The 22,633-nt window shown below is 39.0% G+C and overlaps 2 protein-coding genes across 2 annotated transcripts; one reads left to right on the top strand and one right to left on the bottom strand.

Annotated features, from left to right (window-relative positions):
• Nucleotides 1-7,807: 7,807 nt before the first annotated feature.
• eme1 (essential meiotic structure-specific endonuclease 1) lies at nt 7,808-16,101 on the bottom strand. Its single transcript, XM_036571698.1, has 9 exons — nt 15,935-16,101; nt 13,316-14,026; nt 13,032-13,159; nt 11,437-11,526; nt 10,911-11,035; nt 10,404-10,527; nt 8,602-8,717; nt 8,279-8,468; nt 7,808-8,006 (listed from the first exon to the last, which is right to left on the bottom strand). Exons 2-9 carry the CDS (start codon nt 14,001-14,003, stop codon nt 7,830-7,832), a joined length of 1,638 nt encoding a protein of 545 aa, XP_036427591.1. The 5' UTR covers nt 14,004-14,026; nt 15,935-16,101; the 3' UTR covers nt 7,808-7,829.
• A 921-nt stretch (nt 16,102-17,022) lies between these two features.
• mrpl27 (mitochondrial ribosomal protein L27) lies at nt 17,023-19,175 on the top strand. The gene is made up of 4 exons (XM_036571697.1): nt 17,023-17,087; nt 17,669-17,800; nt 18,411-18,478; nt 18,816-19,175. Exons 1-4 carry the CDS (start codon nt 17,048-17,050, stop codon nt 19,020-19,022), a joined length of 447 nt encoding a protein of 148 aa, XP_036427590.1. The 5' UTR covers nt 17,023-17,047; the 3' UTR covers nt 19,023-19,175.
• The last annotated feature ends 3,458 nt before the right edge of the window (nt 19,176-22,633 follow it).

Here is a 22,633-nt window from a genome sequence, read left to right as displayed (position 1 = left end):
GATTATAATAACACAAGCACCACGAGCAAAAGAAGCTATCATCTATCAAACTAGCAAGGAAAGGAAGCGTTTTTCCTTTGAAAGACGTAATGTTTGTTATTATCGTGTGTAATTTGTACTCTGTACAGCTGACCATTTTCGAGATTTGGGGGGACTTCTTAACATTTACAAGCATACCATCACTCCTACACTCAGAAAAATGGCTCTTCCAGGGATCTTTAGTAAAGAAAATGGTTCCATATAGAACCATCACCACTCGAAGAACACTTTGCATGATTAAAGGGTTCTTTGCATCACGAAAGGGCTCTTCAGATTGATGGAGAATGCACTGTATGTGTGTGTATGGTTGTATAATGCACCAAAAAGGGTTCTTCTATTGTTTCAAGCTTGACATCGTAACAATAGAAGAACCCTTTTTGATGCTATTTTGAATGGGTAAAGTCTAACACATTGTGAAGTATACTCTTAAAAATGATAGTTATTCAAGGGATTTTCTTTATTAAAAAACTCTTGAAGAACCATAATTTATAAGAGCACACTTTGAGCTCCGCCTTCACAATGTCTTAGACTGGTTTCGAAAATTCACATTCAGTGTGTTCCCACCTAGATTTAGCCCAAAATTTTTCATGGGTGTCCCCAGAAGTTCTCATAACAAGATCATGTCTGGCTCTGCGACACTACAGGACCCCAAACGTTCTGACTGTGCTAATAAAACACAAGCAAATTTGAATAGACAGTTTTCCTGTTACAGAAAGCTTGGTTTGGGTTTTTACAAAAATTGAGTATGAGCTCCAGTGTGACAGCATGCCAGATCACGCTTTACTCATAAAGAACATAACCTCTCACAGCAGAGCAAAAAGCTCCATGTATTTCAGTGTTAAAGATCAAACGTCGATTCTGACCAGATAAACCCGAGCTTTGAAACGGACACCTCAGCATGGCTCTCACAATGGAGCCTGGGTTTGAGCTTTTTCGCCTGGGAGTGTGACAGACCTGTGAAAGTGACACATGATGAATGACACCTTCTGTCTTTCTTTCATCTTCCTATCTTACCACTGCCTTCCTGCGAGAGCAAAGTGTGTCTTTTGCAGACAACTATGGCTGTCAAGCGTCTCCATTGTGAGAATCCGTCAGTGACACAGAAAAGAGAAATCAGGTCAACAATAGAGCAAGAGAGAAAGCTTGAAAAGTGTCCATCATTGTACAAGGACAGAGTAGCGGTGATTCTCTGGCTCAAAGGCTTAGAGTAAGTGATGCAGATATACAAGGTACAGCACCATTTGAATAACAAAAAAAGCAGTAATGGCTCTGTCTTGGTACATTGAGTAAATCTCTATATGTGCTTTGGGTATGAATCGAGTATGTTTTGTGCTTCTTCGTGTAGAAGTGTTTTCAACTCCTATATCAAAGCCTATTCCCAATTTGTTTCTGCAGATCAAGCAACGTGGCACCGCTCTGATTGGAATGTTAATAAAAATGCCCCGGAGGGTGACCGTGCGTAATGAATACTGAGCGCCAGCATGCAGGACGCTCCTGCAGCCCTGGCCAGACTCCTGATGCCGACACACACATAACCTCGAGAGACTCCCCTGAGGTGCATTCTGTCAAGCCGCCTCATGGACAGACCGAACGTGGACACCTGAAGGCATGCGCTTCAAATAAATAAGTCAAAGCCTCAAAAACATCAGAAAATGCGTGCCGCCCATCACTCTGACACACAGCAAGATGGACGGTCTTGCCCTGCTCCACATAAATGGCACAATTAGCAATTGCATCAGGTTGCCACAGGAGTGGGATCATGAGGAGAGCGAGAGCGCGGCATTGATTAAAGATTCCTCCGGGGCTGGGGGTGTGATATAGAGTAAACAGAGCGAGGACTGGACTGATTCCACTCTCCAAAAAGCCCTTTGGAGACGAGAGCCTCCCACGGTGCGGCTTAGGCTGTGAAGTGAGAGAGTGGAGAGCTAGCGAGTGAGTGAGCAAACGGTAGACAGGCAGATAGAAAGACAGTGATTGAAGATTTCAATAGCCACCTAAGTTAGTCAAGGTGGAGGCTGTGGTGTCCTCAAGCAGCGTCAATGAATATAAAAATCAATAGCAGATAGGCAGCTACAATGATGGTGATGCGAGTTTCCAAGGGTCACCAAAGCTTTAGGTTCATCTCCAGAAAATACAAGGTATGGTTGACTCAAGCAGCAAGCATCAATGAACATATGGATCAATGGTAGATAAGAAGATATAAAGATAAGAAAGATACACTGCAAAAAAAAATGGTATCTTGTCAAGTAAAATTATCTTAAATATAGTCAACAAGTCTAATATTTATCCTGTTGACATTGTTGTAAGCTTAATACAAGAATATTTACCTTATTTCTAGACATTTTTTACTTGTTTTAAGTGATTTTATTAAGTAAAATGATCTCACTATATTGGCAGATAATTTTGCTTGTTTTGCGAAATGTGCTTGAAATGAGCAAAACCATCTGCCAGTACAGTGAGACAATTTTATTTAATAAAATTACTTAAAACAAGTACAAATGTCTAGAAATAAGCTAGATAATCTAATAATAAGTGCACAGCCATCTTAAAATGAGGAATATTAGACAGACTGACTGGATTTGATCGTTTCACATTTAACAAGATACCATTTTTTGGAGTGTAAGAGTTTCTAAGGGCCACCTAAACATCACATGAAGATGGAGTGTGTGGTCTCCTCAAGAAGCACGTGTCAATGAATATAAGAATCCATGGCAGGTAGGCTGATAATGACGAGAGTTTCCAAGGGTCACCAAAGCTTTAGGTTCATCCATAAAAGAGAAGGTATGGTCTCCTCAAGCAGCAAGCATCAGTGAATGTTGAGATCCACAGCAAATAGGCAGAGAGAAAGATGCTGATGAAAGTTCCGAAGAGCCACCAAAGCCCTAGGTTCATCCATAAAACAGAAGGGATGGTTTCCTCAAGCATCAAGGAATATAAGAAAGGCAGACATAAATATAGTGATCAGAGTTTCTGTGGGCCACCTAAGCTTTATGTTCATCTCCGGAATACGGAGGACATGTTTTCTTCAAGCAGTAAGCATCAATGAATATAAGGGTTCATGGATAGTGATAATGGAAAAGTTTCCAAGGCTCATCTAAGCTTTACATTCAGCTCTTCAAGGTAGAGGATGTGGTCTCCTAAAGCTGCAAGCATCAGTGAATACAAGGATCCACCCCAGTGCTTGACTACGCTTGCTGGAGTATACATGAGCAGCATGACAATTCAGCTTGCCGTAGGAGCATTCAGTCAACTTCTTGTTACACCACATCACTGTACGATAAAAGCATCATCAGTCAGCATGGGCTAAGACAGCTCTGTCTGATGTGTTATAGGTTTAACGCAATGTATAGCTGTCTGGATTTTCTAACACAAAGTGCTATATTTAGATAGAGCTCCACTTTACAAACAAATATTTCTGAATCCTTACTGCTAGAAATCAGGACATTGCAGTGCACTTTTCAAATATAAATTCTTAATTAGGAAAACCTATTAGAACAAATACCATTAATGTAGATCTTCTGTTTCTGAGTACAGCAATGAATTCAAGATGAGATGAGAGCACACTCATGTTTTATAAAGGCCTCATCCTTAATAGCATAGAGATGGAGCTCCATAATTGTGGATTTTATTCTCAAATATGCATGCAGACAGAAGACATGAACATCAACGACATAAAATTAAAACAGAAAAAAAGCCAAAAAAATTGCATAAAATGATGTATCTGAGCTGAAAGTGTTGGGTGACCCATCACAGACAGAATATATCTATGATTTGTATTTTTCTTCTCCACTTTCTGGCCATTCTGGCCTGTCTGACCTCCTCAGGGACTGAACTGTCTGGCTTGCGGTTACTGCCCGTGTAAAGCAAGTCTGCCCTCTTGTGGAAACTAGTGAATTCAGTCCCTACATGGAGAGCAGTTTAAAGGAGAAAAACTGTGTGCATAGTTTATGTCCTTATGTCCCACCCAATGAGAGCTGGAGAGAAAAAGCGGGGGGAGGCAAAACAACATTCCGCAATAACGATGCAACCTTTTTCCTTTGAGGTAAGAACTCAACCTCAAGCACAGGCAACCGCAAAGTTCTGCTTTCTTGCATTTTGCTCGCTCTCAGCCCGAACTCTTGTTTGCTAATGAAAAAAACAGGCCGAGGTTTAATGTTTTTTTTTTTTAAAGGAAAGACGGAAAAAACGACTGAGTGCTGGTGGCAAGGAAACCAATACATCCTCAGTCATTGATTTCAGTGCCAAACTAGACTATTCTGGTCTTTGACATCATTATATTGTTTTAGAGAAAATGTGTTCCTCATTTTGTAGTCCATGTTGCCAGGAGGTTCATGCTTCATTTGGAAAAGAGGAAAAACTATGCAGCATGCAAGACATGGATAATGCAAGGTTCTTTGGATTGTTGACATATTATTACACAGGCCTCTCACTGCCTTAGGTAATGCTACAGAGTCCATCCCAAATTGGGACCAAATTGTAATATAGTGCTTTTCACTTAAGGCCGGTCTGTCATGGATTGCATTATGCTGGCCAGGGCTTCTCAACAAAACACTGGAGAGAGAAAGAGGGAGAGAGGGAGAGAGAGAGAGAGAGAGAGAGAGAGAGAGAGGGAGAGTGAGAGTGAGAGAGAGAGAGAGAGAGAGGGAGAGGGAGAGAGAGAGAGAGAGGGAGAGAGAGAGGGAGAGAGCACCAACAAAAACGTTGCTCAAAAAAGCCTAGCAGAGCCTGCAGCACTCGGTCTTGTGTGGCGGCCGATAAGAAGACCCTTTTCTCAGAGAGATGAGCTGAGTGGAGAATGCCCGCTGTGAAACAGTGACTAACAGTCCGTTCTGCTCACCACCGCATAGCTTGAGAGCAACGTGGGCCGACACTGACCTACTGCCACTTTCAGACCATATAAATCTCCAACAAGAGCCAGGTAAAGGCTCAGACATGGATCAGGCAGGAAACAGAGCCAGAAAACAGAGTACAAGAATGGATTATAGGGACACAGCCCTGAGAGCATACCTACTGTACAGAGAACACAGCATAACTAGAGCTGCAAAATTCATTGTTAGTGAATAATGACTGTGATACTAGCCTGTGATATCCACACTGTAAAGATCAGAGCTCCAAATGTTGCGATGAATCAAGGCATTCATGTTATCCAAAAAATTTTAACTAAAAGGAGAAAGTTTGTAAATGAACTTTAAAGCCAGCGTATAATGCTTGAAGAGCTGTACAAAAGGTTAGTTGCTTTAACTTCAACGTTAAAAATATCTAAATGCTGTTAAAGCCTGTTTACATTGTGTCAGAGTGTAGATGTTTGTTATATTATTATAGATTGATGGTTGTAGAATTTGGATGTGCATCGTGTGTGAGGGGTCTGTGTGTTTGGTGTAGTAGTGTTGTGTAATGCTGAAAACATGATAAATGCTGTTCAAACACTGTATAAATGATGCTGAAGTGTAGATGTGAAGATAAGATGTGAAACTGATAGAGTAATAATACTGTAATAATAATGTAATTACACTGTAATAGGTTGAGAGCTGTGTATGAAGGGTAAAATCAGCCTCTCATATGGTCAGACAGACCCTAGTGATGTCAAAAAAATATATAATATAATAACAAGAATAAGAAAACTATGAATAGTGAGTTGTCAAGCTAACTTCATAACCTTGGCCAAAATAATGCAGGCCAATCTTTATTCATGCTATCAGATGTTCACCAATATGTTTTTATATACACTGCACAGCATATTGCACCTGCAATACATAGCAAAAAACAGCAATATGGTATTCTGTACATATCGTGTGTACCCCTCGAAAGTATTAACAGAATGCATGTTATATAAAGTATATTCAGAATATTAAAATACTGCCTTAACTCCTCCTCTGAACACAGCCTTTCCATTTTGACTCCTCCCCCAAATATCAGAATATCCACCAAAAAAACTAGTTTATTTAAATCTTATTTCAATTAGCCATAATTGGACAGACTAACAATCTCATATCAGCCCTAAAGCATCAAATACAGCACACACTGCACATTAACAGAGAACACCTACTAAACCAACCACTCAACACTAAATACCGTCTGTAACAAATAGTCCACAAAAATGTATCCACACATAGCATATTAAACATTTAATATACCTCCAACAAATTGGGGTCAACAATAAATCTCACAGATCATCGCCTTTTCTCATCTAGAAAAGACATGAATTAAATGTTCGGTGAATCTTTAACTTTTAACTTTTTTAAAGTTTTTACTTACTTGCTGCACAGCCACAGTTAATTAGGAGAAGTGCAAATTTAGGAATCACAGGGCAAATCCTGCAGCACTGAGCATGATTTTAAAGGCATTTTTTCAAAAATTCCATCTCTAACATTGCTCATTACTAAAGAAATCTTTAGTAAACACGAACAACAAATGAGTGTAGGATATCATTAACAGGACATGATCCATTTACACTGTAGCAGTAGCTAAATTAGGATGTTGTGCGAAACTGAGGAAAAGGTGGATAAATGGAGGAAAGCAGAAAGATCTAACAGAATTAGCTAAAATTGCTTCTTCTCAAACAACATAAATAAAAGCCACATCGGGGGTCAAAATATTGCCAGATTCGGTGACTAATTCACAACACTGAAGAGTACTGCATTACTGCACCCAACTGTACCCTATTTCAGTAAAATGGCCAGAAAATGCTCTTGAAAACTGAATTCCCAAGAAAGTTCCCAGTAGTAATAAGTTCACTTATTCTGGGTAATAAAAGTTAATATCGTTTGATTTTTAGAGAACATAAGAATGAAATTTCATACATTCCAGCTAAACAATCACTCCAAGGTGATCCCTTTTCAAACCACCATAATGCTTCTGCTAGTGTAATCCCCCCTTCAATGCACACACGCCTCTACCTGCTATAGTTTTTATGCAGTCCTCCTTAAAATGTGGGAGAAGTGCTGCCTTCGGGGACAGGGATGTGGCATGCGGCTCATCTCTTAAGCACATTTAACGGCTCGTTACCCCGTTGTTCGTTTCAGGCAACACGACACTCCTTGGTCAGGTGCCATTCGCTAATGTGCTGGAAATGAGCCGTGAGCCTCTACAGTCCTGAGACAGTGCAGCACTGATAGCTCTGGGAGCCATTTTAGCTCAGAAAATGACAGGTTTGCTGTGCCGCTTTAAGCTGGAAAAAAGTCAAAATAACACAGCAAGAGTAAGCAAATTGTTGGTTCCGCAATTACTAATGCACTGCTACACACCTCCAGAATACAACAGCAAGCAACTGCAAGGAGAAAAAAGAAACCCAAGGAACTGGGTGGTCGGTGACTCTAGTTCTTGACAGGCCATCAAGTGGCAGTTCAGTGTCACCTGAAAATTGCTTTAAGTGTATACCATTTCTGAGAAAAACACAATGTGTCTTAGACTAGAGCTGAACAGAGCTTCTTGGTGTCCAGGTTCCTTTCAGCATTTCAAAAAATAAATAAATAAATAAATAAAAAAAAACACAAAAAAAAGAAGGTGAGTGGAAAGTGCTTTTTAAGGTGCCTCTTGCCTACCTCCACTGCACAATATGAAACAAATACACCACATTGTTATAAAAATATTTAATAACACATGTAAAGGTGAACAGGATTGTAAAAATGAATTAAAAGCTACCAAACAGGTATAATAAACAGAAAGACATGAGACACGGAATTGGTGGGCACAGCAAAAATCAAATACCTCTAGTAGAGGGTTCAAATGTGAGTATCTTACCTGGCTCATTGTGCTTTCAGAAAAACTCTTCCATAAAAAAACACATATATTTACACCATGGAATCAAGAGTCCGCTGGGGGTCTGCTGAGGTCAACAGCAGAAAGAGTCTTTTGGACAGCTCTGGTCCAACCCTACGGGTCGTTGACGTCACCCCCTCCCCCCGGCGAATCAGCACGTCTGACAGCAGTGTGACTTTTTCATGCTCCGATTTGCACTGATGGTATGCCTGTGAACAAGAAACACGTACAAGAGCCTTTTCTGAGATCTCCAAAAACATGCCTGCTGTGTGCGATATCACAAGTGCAATCATCAGCTTGAATGTGCACTTTGCTTACTTTATCTGAATGAAATGTACTGAGGAAATCGCTCATTATCTTTTCAAATAAACTCAAGTTCAGACAGCATATCCTGTCTCCAGCAGCACTGAATGCATTATTAGAAAAATAATGTTGTCTGTGGACGTGCATTGTTTCTGTAAAGTGTGATGTGTGTGTTCACCTGAATAAGAAGCTGAGGGGAGGGGTATGCATTTAGTATAGCGCTGGCTATGTCTGGGCTGACCCGGTTCAGCTGCTGGATCTGCCTTTTCCACACCTGCAGAAGGCCTTTTCCTGTCCGGTCCACCTTCTGACCACCTGCCCACTCACTCTCCAGACAAAAACTAAAGCCTGTCTTCTCCCGCTCCCGCCTAGAAGACCACACCACACATACACGCATGCACAGTGAGTAACGACCCAGCCTGACCTCTCCGCTCAGCTAGACCATCCATAACTCTGAGCAAAACAGACGGAAAAGAGAGAAGACATCTGCCGCCCACTCACTTGAATGGTGCTTCAGCTACTGCCTTGGTTGACATAGTAACATAATCAGTGAAGCCATTCCAGGTCGAGTGAAAGAGGACCTGGACCCCAGTGTGCAGCTGCAGGTCAACTAAAGCCTGACGAGTAGACAAAAGGCAAAGATGTGGATGTTAATATATGAAGATAAACTGACTACAGAAGTAAAATTAGTTTAAGCTCATGAGATTCTGACAGCAATCATAGCTTAAATACTGTGTACAACAGTGGTTTACTGAATCTCTTGCATTATTTAAAATGAGCACAAGGTGAACAAAACAAACAAAAAAACAGGACATATCTGGCAAAAACAAAAAAAAAAATACATAAGATGAAACACTGAGCATGGTATATAAAGAATATCCACAGTGGAGTTCAAGTCTTATTTTGAAAGCTATAGCTTATAAAGCCTTTCTGACTGAAGTACAGAACATGAGAGAGTATGTACTGTCTTCTGTTACGGAAACGCAGAAAGAAATATTTTGCACTTGGATTTCAACCTAAGCCCAAATCCCAGTCACCTGCCACTAGCAACTGGGTGACATTCAAAACTGACGTCTTGCCATTTCTTTCTCTGTACTGTAGTGATAACAGAGACTAACGTTAGTTTGTGGGATCTGCCTGAGAAACAAGAAGAGAACAAAGAGGCAGCAGAGAACCGCATTAGATTAACAGTGGGGAACAGAATGAGGGCAGACAATACACATTTAACATGGACACACAGTGTCACTGATGTGAAGCACCAAACAAATGAAGTACCAAAAGCTAGTGAGTGTTAATAGCACCACCTTGTGGAGAATATTCAGCCTGCTAAATGTGAACTGCGTCACATCTAATAATAACATGTTAAAAACAATCCTTAAGAGACCCAAAGAGGAATACAGGGATGTATGTATACATTTTCCAACCTCAAGTATCTGCCAATATGGAAGAACTATACCACAACCTTTTTGTTTTTTTGGAAATCAATGGACAACCTTAGCATGTGGCTCTGTTATGTCTTGCATAATTTCTGTCCATCTGAACAGATTAGGGTTAAACATTGCTCATGATTAATTTCATGCAAACTAAATATTAAACATGATAGGTAACGTTAATGTTAACAGTAATACCACATTTATTGTACCTAACAGATGAGACTGATGCAGAAATGCAGCTGTAGAGCTGTGCTGATTGAACCTGCTGGGTCCTGAAGGCAGATATGCCTATACAAAAAAAGCAGTCTATGCTAGGCTGCACATTTTAGGGTATCCTCAGACCACAGCAGACAAAACGGCTTGAGATCACGGGAAAACTCAAGTCTCAGCTCTTGTACAGTCAGGCTAAGCCAAGCAGCTACAGACACCATGGCACTTAACAGTAAACTTAATGCAACAGTCACCATTTTGTTCTTCATTTTTAGATTTTTTTATACTTCTGTTGTCAAATTAAAGATGACAATATATGCGGTGTTATAATTATGTTCTTTTATTTCACAGACATTATGTTTCAAGTTACATGTTATGACTGTGTTAGAGACCAAATTAGGCCTTTTAAATTGGATTTAGTGCAGCACAATATGTGAAGCGTTGAACAAAAATCATTGCACCTAGCGTTTCATTGCAGTTTTTGAATGTGGCACCACTAGCACAATGTGCCTGTGTCAAAATATTGTGATACATATTGTGAAAATGTCTTTAGGTATTGTGATATGACACTTTTGCCTTTGCACACCCCTAATATAAGAGACATTTTTGCACACACAGCCATGACTTTGACAGAAATGCCAAACTAGAAGGTTAAGCTACCTCCTCCATCTCTACACGAGACACACTGGGATGCTCCTCCGCATCTTTCCGCTTCCTCTTTTTCACGCCGCCATCACCCAGCACCGCATCACGGAACTTCTGACGGCTCTTAGCATTCTGACTTCTGTAAATGAGAAGTTCCAGCACAAATATGCAGAGGTGTTTCTTTCAAAGCAAGGAACGTCAAGCTTCAGTAATCCGCTGTGTGAAGTAAATCAGGTTGTTTCTCTTTAGAGCAATGTGACTTCAGTCTATTCTCCAATGGCCTTTAAAGTCATTACTGTTCACTCAGTGTAAAATAGCAGTTTTTAACCGAACATTTCACAAGACCTAAACTAAAAATATCCAAGTGTAAGGTTACCACAAAATATCTAAAATGTATGGCACATAGTAAAGGAGTGTTTCATGACACGTTTTGCTTTCATGTCTACCATAAAGCCTAGAAAAAAAGACTAACATGAAGCATGTTATCAAGCTGGACATATGCTTTATCAGCTCATATCTTACTTAAAATACTTCTCTATGTCAATCACCACCAGACTGAGATTTCTGCCTGGGTTTCTGGCCATGAGACGAAGAGTCCAAGAAGTCAGGGATATGCCGCAGTCGGGTGTTCGTCCACACCTTTGCTCCTGTACAAGCACACAAACTGCTGTAAGACCCTTCCAGGCATGCCACTCTGACACTAGAAACACGATTTTTGTGAGATTAAATGAGAAACAGCATATTATCAGTGGCTAATAGATCATTTGTATATAACAGAGGTATGAGTATGTAATTACATTCATTAATTTAAATAGCTCAATTAAATCTTCACAGGTCAAAACTACAATTTTGTGTTGGCCTTTTGCCTTTAAAACCATCTTGCTAATTTCATTAGATCCTAGACTCGCCACAGCATTCAAGGGAAAGACACTGGCAAGTCAAAGGCCTAATTAGCATATTAATGTTTAACTGCATAATTCTTGGCATCTAATGAGTCTGTCTGTGCTCCCTATAACATGGCTGCATAAACCACTGTTCAACTGCTTACTTGTGTGTAGTTGTGAACCATGCTGATGAAGTCTTCCACTGGGACTTGGATCACTGTATGTGATTCGGGAATAGACATCAGTTCACCAGTCTGTGATCAAAAGGAGAACTGGTGAGTTTTCAAATTTTCATTGAATATGAAATGAAACACTACGGTGTTAATGATTAACCGATTAAACATTAACCAACAAATACATAAATGTTCGACCAATACTTTAGGTTAAAAAAGTCAATGTCATTCACAATAAACAAGTGATATCTGAATAGGCGGCTATTCATTCAACTTAAAGACCATTTATGAATTGTACACATGAGGGCGCAAGAGCACAACTTGTTCCGGTAGCCCTATTTAGTGATGCACAACTCCAGGTTTTCTGTAGTCGACTAAGACTCTCGACTCCTGCCACTGGAGTCGATGGAGTTGACCAGTCGTGCCAAAGCCACTGTTAAAGGGATATTAGCGATGAAACCACCCTAATTGCAGTTTACAGCTCTACTGCAACTAGGATATTTTAAAACAATACTAAAGTGGCTACAACTCACTTTAAACGTTGTGTTGCTTCTATTTGAATGTAGCCTTAAGTTGTAGCACACAAATGTGTTTTTAGCTAACAGTTAGTAATTGTGGTTAATTCTATAATAAAAATGCTGTGAACTACCACCTTTGATTGTTGTTTAAACTGTGCAAATGAACTTCAAGCTAACCCCAGCCATGCCATATATGTTTGTTAACATGGACTAATAGTATGTGGTAAATGTAAGTAAGTAGACTACATTATGCTACTGTAATATCTGTTACGTAAGGCTGCAATTTTTCATTCAATAAAGCCAAATGTCTTGTCTGTATAAAACACAGTGCTGTGTTTGATATATAAAGTCACGTTTTGTATATGTGACTTTACATTTGTCTGTTATTCCTTAATCACCAACTAACAACGGTGAAAAGAATTTGCTGAAATTTTCATCCCCAGTTGGGAGAATGCAAACCAGCAGCAATACGGTGTAAGGTGATACACATTAAGGGTATTACATTTATATGGCAAAAATATAACAAATACTTTAAGACATTTTTCAAATTGCATGATATGTATTAGTGTTTGACATTTAGTTTGTCTGAGGCTTGTGATCAAATTGGAACAGCCAAAAAAACAAACAAGCAAAAAACAGTGCTATATTTGAACAAGATTATGAGAAACAGTGTATGTATTTATATGAATATTAATTTATATGTGAATGAATGTGATATCTTTTCATTTAAAGTTGCCAAAAAAAAGAAAAAGAAACAACTTAAAATAAATGACTAAAATATGATAAGAACATAGGAGATTATCACGCTCCATATTTGGCCTAAATTATCTTTTATAACACTGCAGTTTTTCAGTGCTCTAGAACTACCGACGATACCCATCATGTACTTAGAAAAGCACATCATGAAGTGTATTGATACACTGATAACAACATATTGGCCATCTGTAGTGCACATTATTTAAAATGTGCATAAAGCATTTTCACGTCATCAAAATCGCCATAGTGCATGTTAGAACAGAAGCAAAAGGACAAAGGCAAAGTGTTTGTGCATGTGTGCTGACGACTAGCCTGAGGGCAGGGCGCACGTCTGACCCAGGAGACACTGCGGGGGAGAGGCTGTTTCTCAATGGCACAGCTGCAGCCCATAGCATGCAGGGAAGTCAGGAGAGCTCCGCCACCCTCCAGCTGCAGCAGGCCTACATGGGGAGACAGTTAATCAATACTAATCCATTCAGCAAATACAGGTTAATACTTCATGCCAGTGCTTTTTAAAAAATCAACACAAGTATCAAAGAGCACAAAGACTTTACTGTCTCAGAGCAGATGGATGCTGGAGCAACAGTGCCACCTACCTGGATCTACAGTCACCACCATGTTTTTGAGGCATTCCTCTGGTCTCATGGCCTTCACAGCATCCGCCAGCGCTTTCTTCTCTGCTCTCAGCCTCTCTCGCTCTCCCTGCTGCTTCTCTCGCTCTGCTCTCCTCCTCAGGGCTTCCTCTTTGGCCGCCTCAATGTCCGCAGGGGTTCTCTTGCCCTTTCGCAGATTCTCCCCTCTTGGCAGGGGGTCTTTTGAAACACATGTTGCGTCATAATCACTGCTCTGGTGACTAATGTTATCTGAATATTCCCTAAGATGATCTGCTGGTTGAACTACAGGGATATGATGGGTGTTCATGGCAGGTGACGGCTTATCTCCATTATGATTAGCAGATGACGTCTGACTCTCACGCATGACTGTGGCTGTAGCCATGTTCGCCTGTTTCTGTCTAAGTCTCACAGACAGAGGAATAAAAGCCTCCTCCTCCTCACTCTCACTGCTGACCATGAGCACATCGGCAGCTCCAGTCGTCGGGTGACGTGCACAGGATGAGACCGGGTGATCCATCTCAGAGTCAGAGCCGTCCAAAACCACCAGGTCCTGTTTTAGTTCTTCCTGTGTGTTCCTACGTTGTGAGAAATCAATTATAGGCAGCTCCTCCGAGTCACTGGAGTCATTGTCACTGATCTGGAATCCTGCTCTGCTGCTGCTACCCATCATCCAAGCTTCATAGGTTTCCTTTACTGTACAGAAGGAAAAAAAACAGGCCTCTTTCCACTTCTACACAAGCTTTGCATTGCAATATAATGGACTATATGAAAAGCTAGAAATGGTGTAACGATTGCATCTGGGGCGTCCTATCAGAGTAAATAGGGGGAAAGGGTTACGCTATGCAGGCATCCATGCTCAACAGACTGGGTGTTTTTTAGGGATGCAGGAATTTAGGAATTGTGGGAATTGTGCTGATATCCAATATTTTTTCTGAACATGTCTGCTGACACCGATGCCAAGACATAAACATTCATAAATACAGAAACTGGGACTACATTTACCAGGATTAGCATTACAAAGATATATTTATTTAAATGGGGCTGTAATAATAAAGTAACAATTTTAATAAAGTAGGTGAAAATCAAGTTTTACACCATTTAAAAAAAGTTTTAAACAGTGTATCAAAACAGAGGTGGGCAAAATGATATTTCATTGTTATCGTGATACATAATATACATTTCTGAGCTGATGGTGGATACCGTCTTTACTTAAAGAACACTGACCAGCTGCATGTTTCATTCCAAAGTGAGCATAATTACTCCTATTTAATAGGATTTAGTGTAGCACATTATGTTAAATGCAGAATAAAAATTATTGTATTCATATTATTTGATAGCAGTTTTGAAATGTAACACTACTAGCGTATCTTGTCTGTGTGTCAAAATTTCATAATGTGTTGCATATCATGAAAGTTTCTTTAAGTGTTGTGATTAGAAGTGGGCAATATAGCAAAAATATAATTATTGCGATACTTCAATTAAACACATTATATATCTAAAATCAAATTGAATCTTGATCTCAGAATCGAAAATCATGTTAAAAATGGAAATGTGTGTTATTACACCTTTATATTACAAATGCAGCTCCATGAATAAAATGCAGACATTTTAGCACAGCAGCCCAACATCGCCTAAATGTTTTGCCCTTCAATAAAACATCATAATCAAATATTGGTTTGAAATAGTGGCAAAATCGAAATATGAAGGCGATGGCAATGTTTTTTTAAAGCAATTATTTGCCAATAACGTTATGACTGCAATATCATCACGGTGCATCTTGACTTTAAATTACTGGGGGCGCAATTTTGGCAGCTTATTGTAAATGAAATCAAGCTTTACTCCTCACACACACAGACAAACAGTACAACATGCCATAATTGGATATATAATAGAAGAATATAAATACATAAAAAGGGGAAGAAGAAAAATAATTTTAGAATACCGGTCTCATCTAATTACAGGCATTTTAAACGTCATAACGTTACCTGAGTCAATCCAATCTGTGTAGTGTGCAATCAGGGCTCAAGTAAATTTTGCCTTAAAATAAAATACCGAATATCAAATCGAATCCTGACCGCAGAATAGAACATCGTATCAAACCTACACAGACCCCTAGAAAAGAAATGCAGACAACAGGTCTCATTTCTCTCTCGTTATGTAACCTATCTTGGTTATACTTCAGAATCTTCCACTGTGGCTTGGAGGCTGGACTGCCGCTATCATTACCCTGATGGACCTTATTCTACTTATTCTAATTAGCAGCGAGAAGGTAAGAGCCGCTTTTACATTCACAGCTTTGATGTGAGGATTTTCTGGGTCAACCTCTATAATGTATAAGATAAAAATGAGGCGCCAAAACGTTATAAATAATGCAGCGACTCCACTGAGCTCGAACTTTTCAACTTCATTTAGCGTCAGCTTTCTGGGTCCAGTTCGCAAACTGCAGCTACACCAGAAACTAGCTGAACAGCCTTGTCGGTGACCTCAGCTAATGAGAGCTAACATTAGCTAACTAACTAACACTGGCTAACATAAACATAAACATTAACATAAACACAAAGATAAACATAAACACAAACATAAACACAGTCAGTCACTCACTGTGGGTTTGAGAAACGGGGGCAGAAGGACGAACCTCTTAAACGTCTCAGACACGGTCAGAGGAAGAAGTTGCCTAACAAAAAGAAGTTAATAAAACATCTGATTTAACCTAAAATATTCTCCAACAGAACATCTGACACACTTTGACTCTCAACTCTAAACCCAAAACTTCATACCTCGCGGGTTTCTACTTTTTCTTCTTCTTTCAGGCCTTCAAGGCAGCGTGAAAGCGGACTGCTGCCCCCTACAGCCTCAAAAGAAAAAAAAACTAAATTAAATTTAATGAAATTAAAATAAAATAAAATAAAATAAAATATACTTAAAGTTAAAGTCGAGCCTAGGATATAAAAAGCTGTACATATGTATGTATGTGAATAAATGTAAAAATAAACAAACAAAAATATATTTATTTATTTATTTGCTTGTTTTTAAATGTATTTATTATGCTGAAAAACTCGACTTTTCTTGGCGTCAAAAAGAAGTGAAAACGTAAATTATTTAATTTCCTAAGCCTCACATGTTGTTACTTGAGTTAATAATGACTCAAGTACCTTTCAAAAAAGAACCTGAGAAGGTCTGAAACGTATCGGGTCAACTTGAGTAGGAATAAAAAGTACAAGTTGAAAAACCTCAGAAAAGTGCAAATCCATCAAAAATGTACTTAGGAATAATTGAAAGAAAAACTTAGTTACTGACTAGTTTCAGTCTGCTTTTATATAATTTATTTGAGGTGGAGTGAAAATGAGATTTTTGTGCAAATAACCAAATAAAACCCACACTTGTCTGGCTGGTTTTTCAAATCATCTGCAAATGTCACGCTAGTATGTTTAATGCAAATAATAATAATAATAATAATAATAATAATAATAATAATAATAACAACAACTTAGTAACTTTTATCTTTTTGTAACCTTTTTTAATAGTTAGTCATTTAGTAACTATCTAAATGTTCGGAATAGGCATCTACAGTACTGCTCGACACGTGATTTAAAATTAACATTTAAATTTATATTGTATAAATTACTACAGAATAAAAAATAAAACCAGCCTGGGCGGGGCCAGTGAAAATCTCGCGAGATCTGGATCAGCGTCAGCAACATCACGTACTTCAACATGGCTGCGCTCGTGTCCTTGTTATTACGACCGAGAGCTGGTAAGTATTCTTATAAAACCCAGTGTTTCGGCTGTTTGCCATAACGACAAACAACACATGGTGCTTGTAGCCAAGCGGGCATTTTAAACAGGTCATTTGTTGTATGATAATAGTCGGTAGTATTAGCTCGGGTGAACGCGCTGTTCTCAGGTTAGTGATGCTGCAGCGTGACTCTCGCTAATCCCTCAATAAAGCAGACAGCTGAAATCTGAGCATCTTACAGAGCAGCTATCAGCCTGGAGGAAAGCTTTAGTTTTGTCCTTCGTTGTCACCTCTTTACATTCACTTTAGTCTGTGTTATATTGACCTGGGTAACTTGCAGCAGTAGTTCTGGTCTCCAGTCATGTGGATCCCCTGCCCTGAACAGTTTAAACTATTCCCTGTCCAAACACGCCTCATCCAGCTCATTCATGAACTGGGCCGGGTGTGGAAGGTCCCAAAACTGGAATGGATCACCACTGGGATACAACTTAATGCTCTGCATCCGTGCTGATGTAACATTTAACAAACAGCTACCAACTGATTCAGTCATGAAAAACACATAGATCTTTTGAAAATTAACGTTTTCTTTGTATCTGTAGGTCTTCTTACATCATATCAAACACCAGCAGTGGTAGTATCTACAAGATTCGCCTCTAAGAAAGCTGGAGGGAGCAGTAAAAACCTGGGAGGGAAAAGTCCTGGGCACAGATATGGATTCAAGAAACAAGACGGTAACGTACATAGCTTGTTAACGTTCTCATTATTTCAGGATTCTCTGACCCCACTATAAAAACTGTTCCTGGATTGTTTGTGGTTCTCTGCTGTAAGAGAGTATGAGGAGTGAAATGTGAGCATAAGGTCTGTGCAGTTCTCTTTAGTGTTATGCTGCATTTACTCGATAGTAGACGGTCGATGGCAGACCAGATATTCCACTGTTTTTAATGGAGCAGCAATGGAAAATTCTGCCATGGTCAACGAACTGATCTATCAAAAATTCTGTTTTCCCTGTATGCCCTTCCCAGAGGCTGAATTTTTATTATGTTCTGTCCATCCATACATCCAAGAGCCATGAATACTGAATGTCTCATTGTTGATGTCCAGGCCTGTCCATTATTATAGAACAAATGAAGAGTACAGACCAGCCTAATACCTTTTTTGATCTTAAATAAACAATTGAAACTGCTAAAGCTCTCCATCATCCATTTTTGCCAACATTTCCATGGCTGCATACACACACCGTTTTTCTTTCACTGTCAACATGTAAACTCAGAAAGACACACCAAAAAAAGTCCTGCTTTTTTCCTCAAATTATACTCTAATCTTAGTCTTTTGTATTCCAAGGAGACTTTGTTCATGCTGGCAATATCCTGGCAACACAGCGGGTAACACGGTGGCATCCAGGAGCTCATGTAAGATTTTTTATATGTTATCCTCTAGAACACTGTAAAAAAGCTGTAACAGTAGAAGTTAGTTTAAAGTGTGAGTTTTAAGCTGACTAAAATATATATTGCTTTTGTTCATTTAAAATATTATATTTATTTGACTTGAATAAAACCAGTCAAAGTATTTTTTTCAGGTTGAACTGACTAACCTGTTTACAGTGTATGTTATCTAAAACAATCAATATAATGCTCCATATTTCACATATTTTCAAACGGTTATTGAAGAGTTTATATAAGTAGTCCTGAAGAGTAAAGGTATCATAGAAACTGACCTCAAGATGCTCCACTTTTTTTTCTCTCACAGGTTGGCATTGGAACAAATAACACGCTGTATGCACTGGAAGACGGCACTGTCAGGTTCACCAAGGAGGTCTATATTCCTCGCCCACACAGTCCTGAAGCCAGGAATCTGATCCCAAAGCTTCCAAAAGGAGCTGTTCTCTACAAGACCTTCATCAACATCGTTCCCACAAAGCAGGAAAACAATTTCAAACTAGTAGACATGGTTTGAAAGAGACTTACTGCACAGCTCCCCTGAACTGTGCATGGATGTTTTGTGGACTTTCAGGATTGTTTTGATGTGTGTTCAATACCTCACCATTGATAAAACAGCAAATACCTTTTTTTCCACTCTTGTGAATAAATGTGCTACTCAAACCTTGTACAAAATCATCTGTGAAATGGTTACAGCGTTTACAAGATTATATAGGCAGCTCACTTTAGGATTCCGTTAAAGGGCCCATTTCCCAATTTTTTTATTACATTTTTTTTGAGGTTCACTTATGACATTTTTGTAGTTTTATGTCCCAAAAACAGTCAGAATTAATTTTCACATGAGCATTTTCCAACCTCACTTCATTAACCCTTTAGAATTGAACAGGCTCTTTGTGTTACTGTGCCTTTAAGTGCCTGATATATGTTAATTATCTGATGGGTTGCCTTGTATTGTGTCTCATTCAAAAAGCAGCACAGAATGAAACAGTCCTTATAACTTATAGTGTGAATTAGTGGGACTACACTGCTGTAGGCTGAATAGGTCAGTGTATATATATATAAATATATTTTAAAAATTGTCTTTTTTATAGCTCAGTTACCAAATCTGATTGGTCAGTGTGGACTGGAGGAGAACTGTATGTTTTGAAACTTGAAGAAAAAAAGGGGGGGGGGTTAAATTTGGTTTTCCACTTGCCCCCTTTAAACGTTCTCAGTGTCACTTGAGTAGGAAAGCAACAACCATTGATTATTAAAAGTATGGAGAACAGAAAAGGTGCAGAAGAATGATTAGCATGCATGCATGCTGCAACTAATAATGGAATAAAATTGGACTAACAAGATGATTTACTAACTTGATTCAGGAACTGGTAGCCCAAAACTGATTTAATGCACGGTAGTCACATGCGAAACCTCTGCTGTAATTATACATGATGTCAGTTACATGCAAAGAAGTATGAGGTATACTAATAATAGAGTCAGGAAATTATCCTTCACATTTCTTATTGAATCTATCCATTTTTTGTTATAATCCAAACACTGATGAAAAGATGTTAGCAATAGACAATATGAAAAAACACTTGCTGAATTTAACAAAATGTATTTAGAATTTTCCATCTCTGACATTTTTAGTCTCATAACTGTTTTTAACTACAGAATGGGAAGCTGACATGTTTGTCACACCTTTAAGCATAATTGAGTTTGATACAGTTTTGCTTGCTGCTGCTCCTAGACTAGAGATCTCCTATATACAGATGTTCAAATAATATAGATAATGGTTTTTGTTTGGGGCTGTCAAATGGGTAACTGCAGTCTTCTGTTAGATAGGGGAAAGAGCTTTTAAGTGTTCTTCCAACTTATGTTAATCATTGATGCACAAAACAAAAACAATTCTAAAAGCATTTGTCCAAAAGAAAAATACCTGGGGAATGTGTGAGATGAGGTAGCATATTTAAGAGAAAATTGGTAGATTTACTGTAAATTTGCCTTGGAAGTGCATCATGATTTCCTGTAATTTAGTGCTTTTACCTAGGAGTTAGGAATGCAAGTCAGCTAGTTTGAGCTGCATTTGCTGAAAGTGTCACAGAAGAATAGACATTATATACTAGAGCGTCATATAGTAGACTTATATATGTATCTATGTATCTATCTACATATATATATATATATATATATATATATATATATATTATATATATATATATATATAAAATACTGGCCGCTCACTTTGAAAAACACCTTTTTTCATTGTTTATACACCGATCAGGCATAACATTATGACCACCTCCTTGTTTTTATACTCATTGTCCAAAAACTCCAGCAGCACTGCTGTGTCTGATCCACTTGTACCAGTACAACACACACTAACACACCACCACCACATCAGTGTTACTGCAGTGCTGAGAATGATCCACCACCAAAATAGTATCTGCTCTGTGAGGGTCCATGGGGGTCCTGAACACTGAAGAACAGGGTAAAAGGGGGCTAAAAAGTATGCAGAGAAACAGATGGACTACAGTCTGTAATTGTAGAACTAAAAAGTGCACCTATATAGTAAGTGGAGCTGATCAAATGGACAATTCTCTCTAAGATACAAGCCTTTCTTTGAAATGGAAACTCTAAATGTACACCATTCAGTGTAAAATGTGTTGTCATTGCCTTTCTATGAACTTTAATTGATCTGTATAACACATATTGAGCAGGGTTACACTGCTAACACTGATTATAAAAATATCCAACAACTGTGGTCACTAGCCCTGCGATGGACTGGTGACCTGTCCAGGGTGTATCCTGCCTTCCACCCATTGACCGCTAGGATAAGCTCCAGCACCCTCCGCGACCCAGAAGGATAAGCGGTTTCAGAAAATGTGTGCGTGTGTGTGTGTGTGTGTGTGTGTATGTGTGTGTGTGTGTGTGTGTGTGTGTGTGTGTGTGTGTGTGTGTGGTCACTGTATCATATTAATGTGGCCCCAGTTTTATTCAATCACAGTATCAATATGACGAGGTACTACTGATGGGAAAAATCAGATGTCTGGGTTAAAACTTCTAGCATGGTAATATTGACCTTTTTGTCCTTCTGCAGGCTGCTTTGCAGTGTTTGCGCACCAGTGCGTCACTGCTATTGACTCTGTACTCTTTGGCTGCAGAAGAATGGCAACAGAGAGGAGGAGGAGGAGGAGGAGCAGGCTGTTTAATTGTGCCTCATCACCATGGAGATTTGTTTCTCCGCTTCTGCATTCACTGGTATTTTCTTCTTTTCCCCTAAATGCACGTTACCCAAATTCGAACTAATGAGAGCCCTGGACACGTGTGAAGTCTCTCATGGTATAATGAGTGCAACCAACAAAAACAAGGCTAATCATGCGGGTTTTCTTGAGGACATTGCAGATTAATGAATTCTCTTTTATCAGGTTTAGAGCTACAAAAAGCAAAGTTGGTCAAAAAGCTCCTTAAGATTTATGCTGCAATTTCTCAGCAGTTGCAGCCTCTATAAAAAGCTATTGAGCTTCTTCCACCATACATTCAATACATTTTTGAATCAGTTTTGAATGTGTTCCTATAAGAACAGGATGTATAGAACATTTGAGACTTTGAGCTTTTGCTGTACACAAAAATCCAAAAATCCTTACAGAAAGGTTCTCATTACCCACTACGAAAATGTTTATGATTGGCTACTAGCATAAGAAGGATCTTATGGGAGCCAGCTCAGCAAAATGAATTGCCCCCCCCCATACAAAAATTACTTTTAATACATATAAAATGACTGTAATTTTGCTTGTTTACTCGCTATTGTTATGTTCAAAAAAGGCAGGCCACTCTGCCCACTAGCATCTGACATTGAGTTAAATGTTTACATTAGAATTTTTAAATCATGAATAATAAACATCATATTGCAGGTCATGAAGGTTCCATCTGAAAACACTTACTATGAATGAGATGTGTGATGGATAAGAGGGGATAAATAGATACCGGGGCTGTAGCATTGATGGAAGCTAACAGGTGAGATTGTTAGGATCTTTTTTTATGAGTTATGGGTATGCATTTGGGTCAGTATCTATATTAGGTGCTCCAACGAAGGGGGCAGGTCACTATAGGCCTCCCCCCACACTATGGGCCCAAGTACAGTTCCCC

This window comes from Colossoma macropomum, unplaced genomic scaffold, assembly GCF_904425465.1.
Source record: "Colossoma macropomum unplaced genomic scaffold, Colossoma_macropomum, whole genome shotgun sequence".
Taxonomy (NCBI): domain Eukaryota; kingdom Metazoa; phylum Chordata; class Actinopteri; order Characiformes; family Serrasalmidae; genus Colossoma; species Colossoma macropomum.
This window is presented reverse-complemented; position numbering and strand designations above follow the sequence as displayed.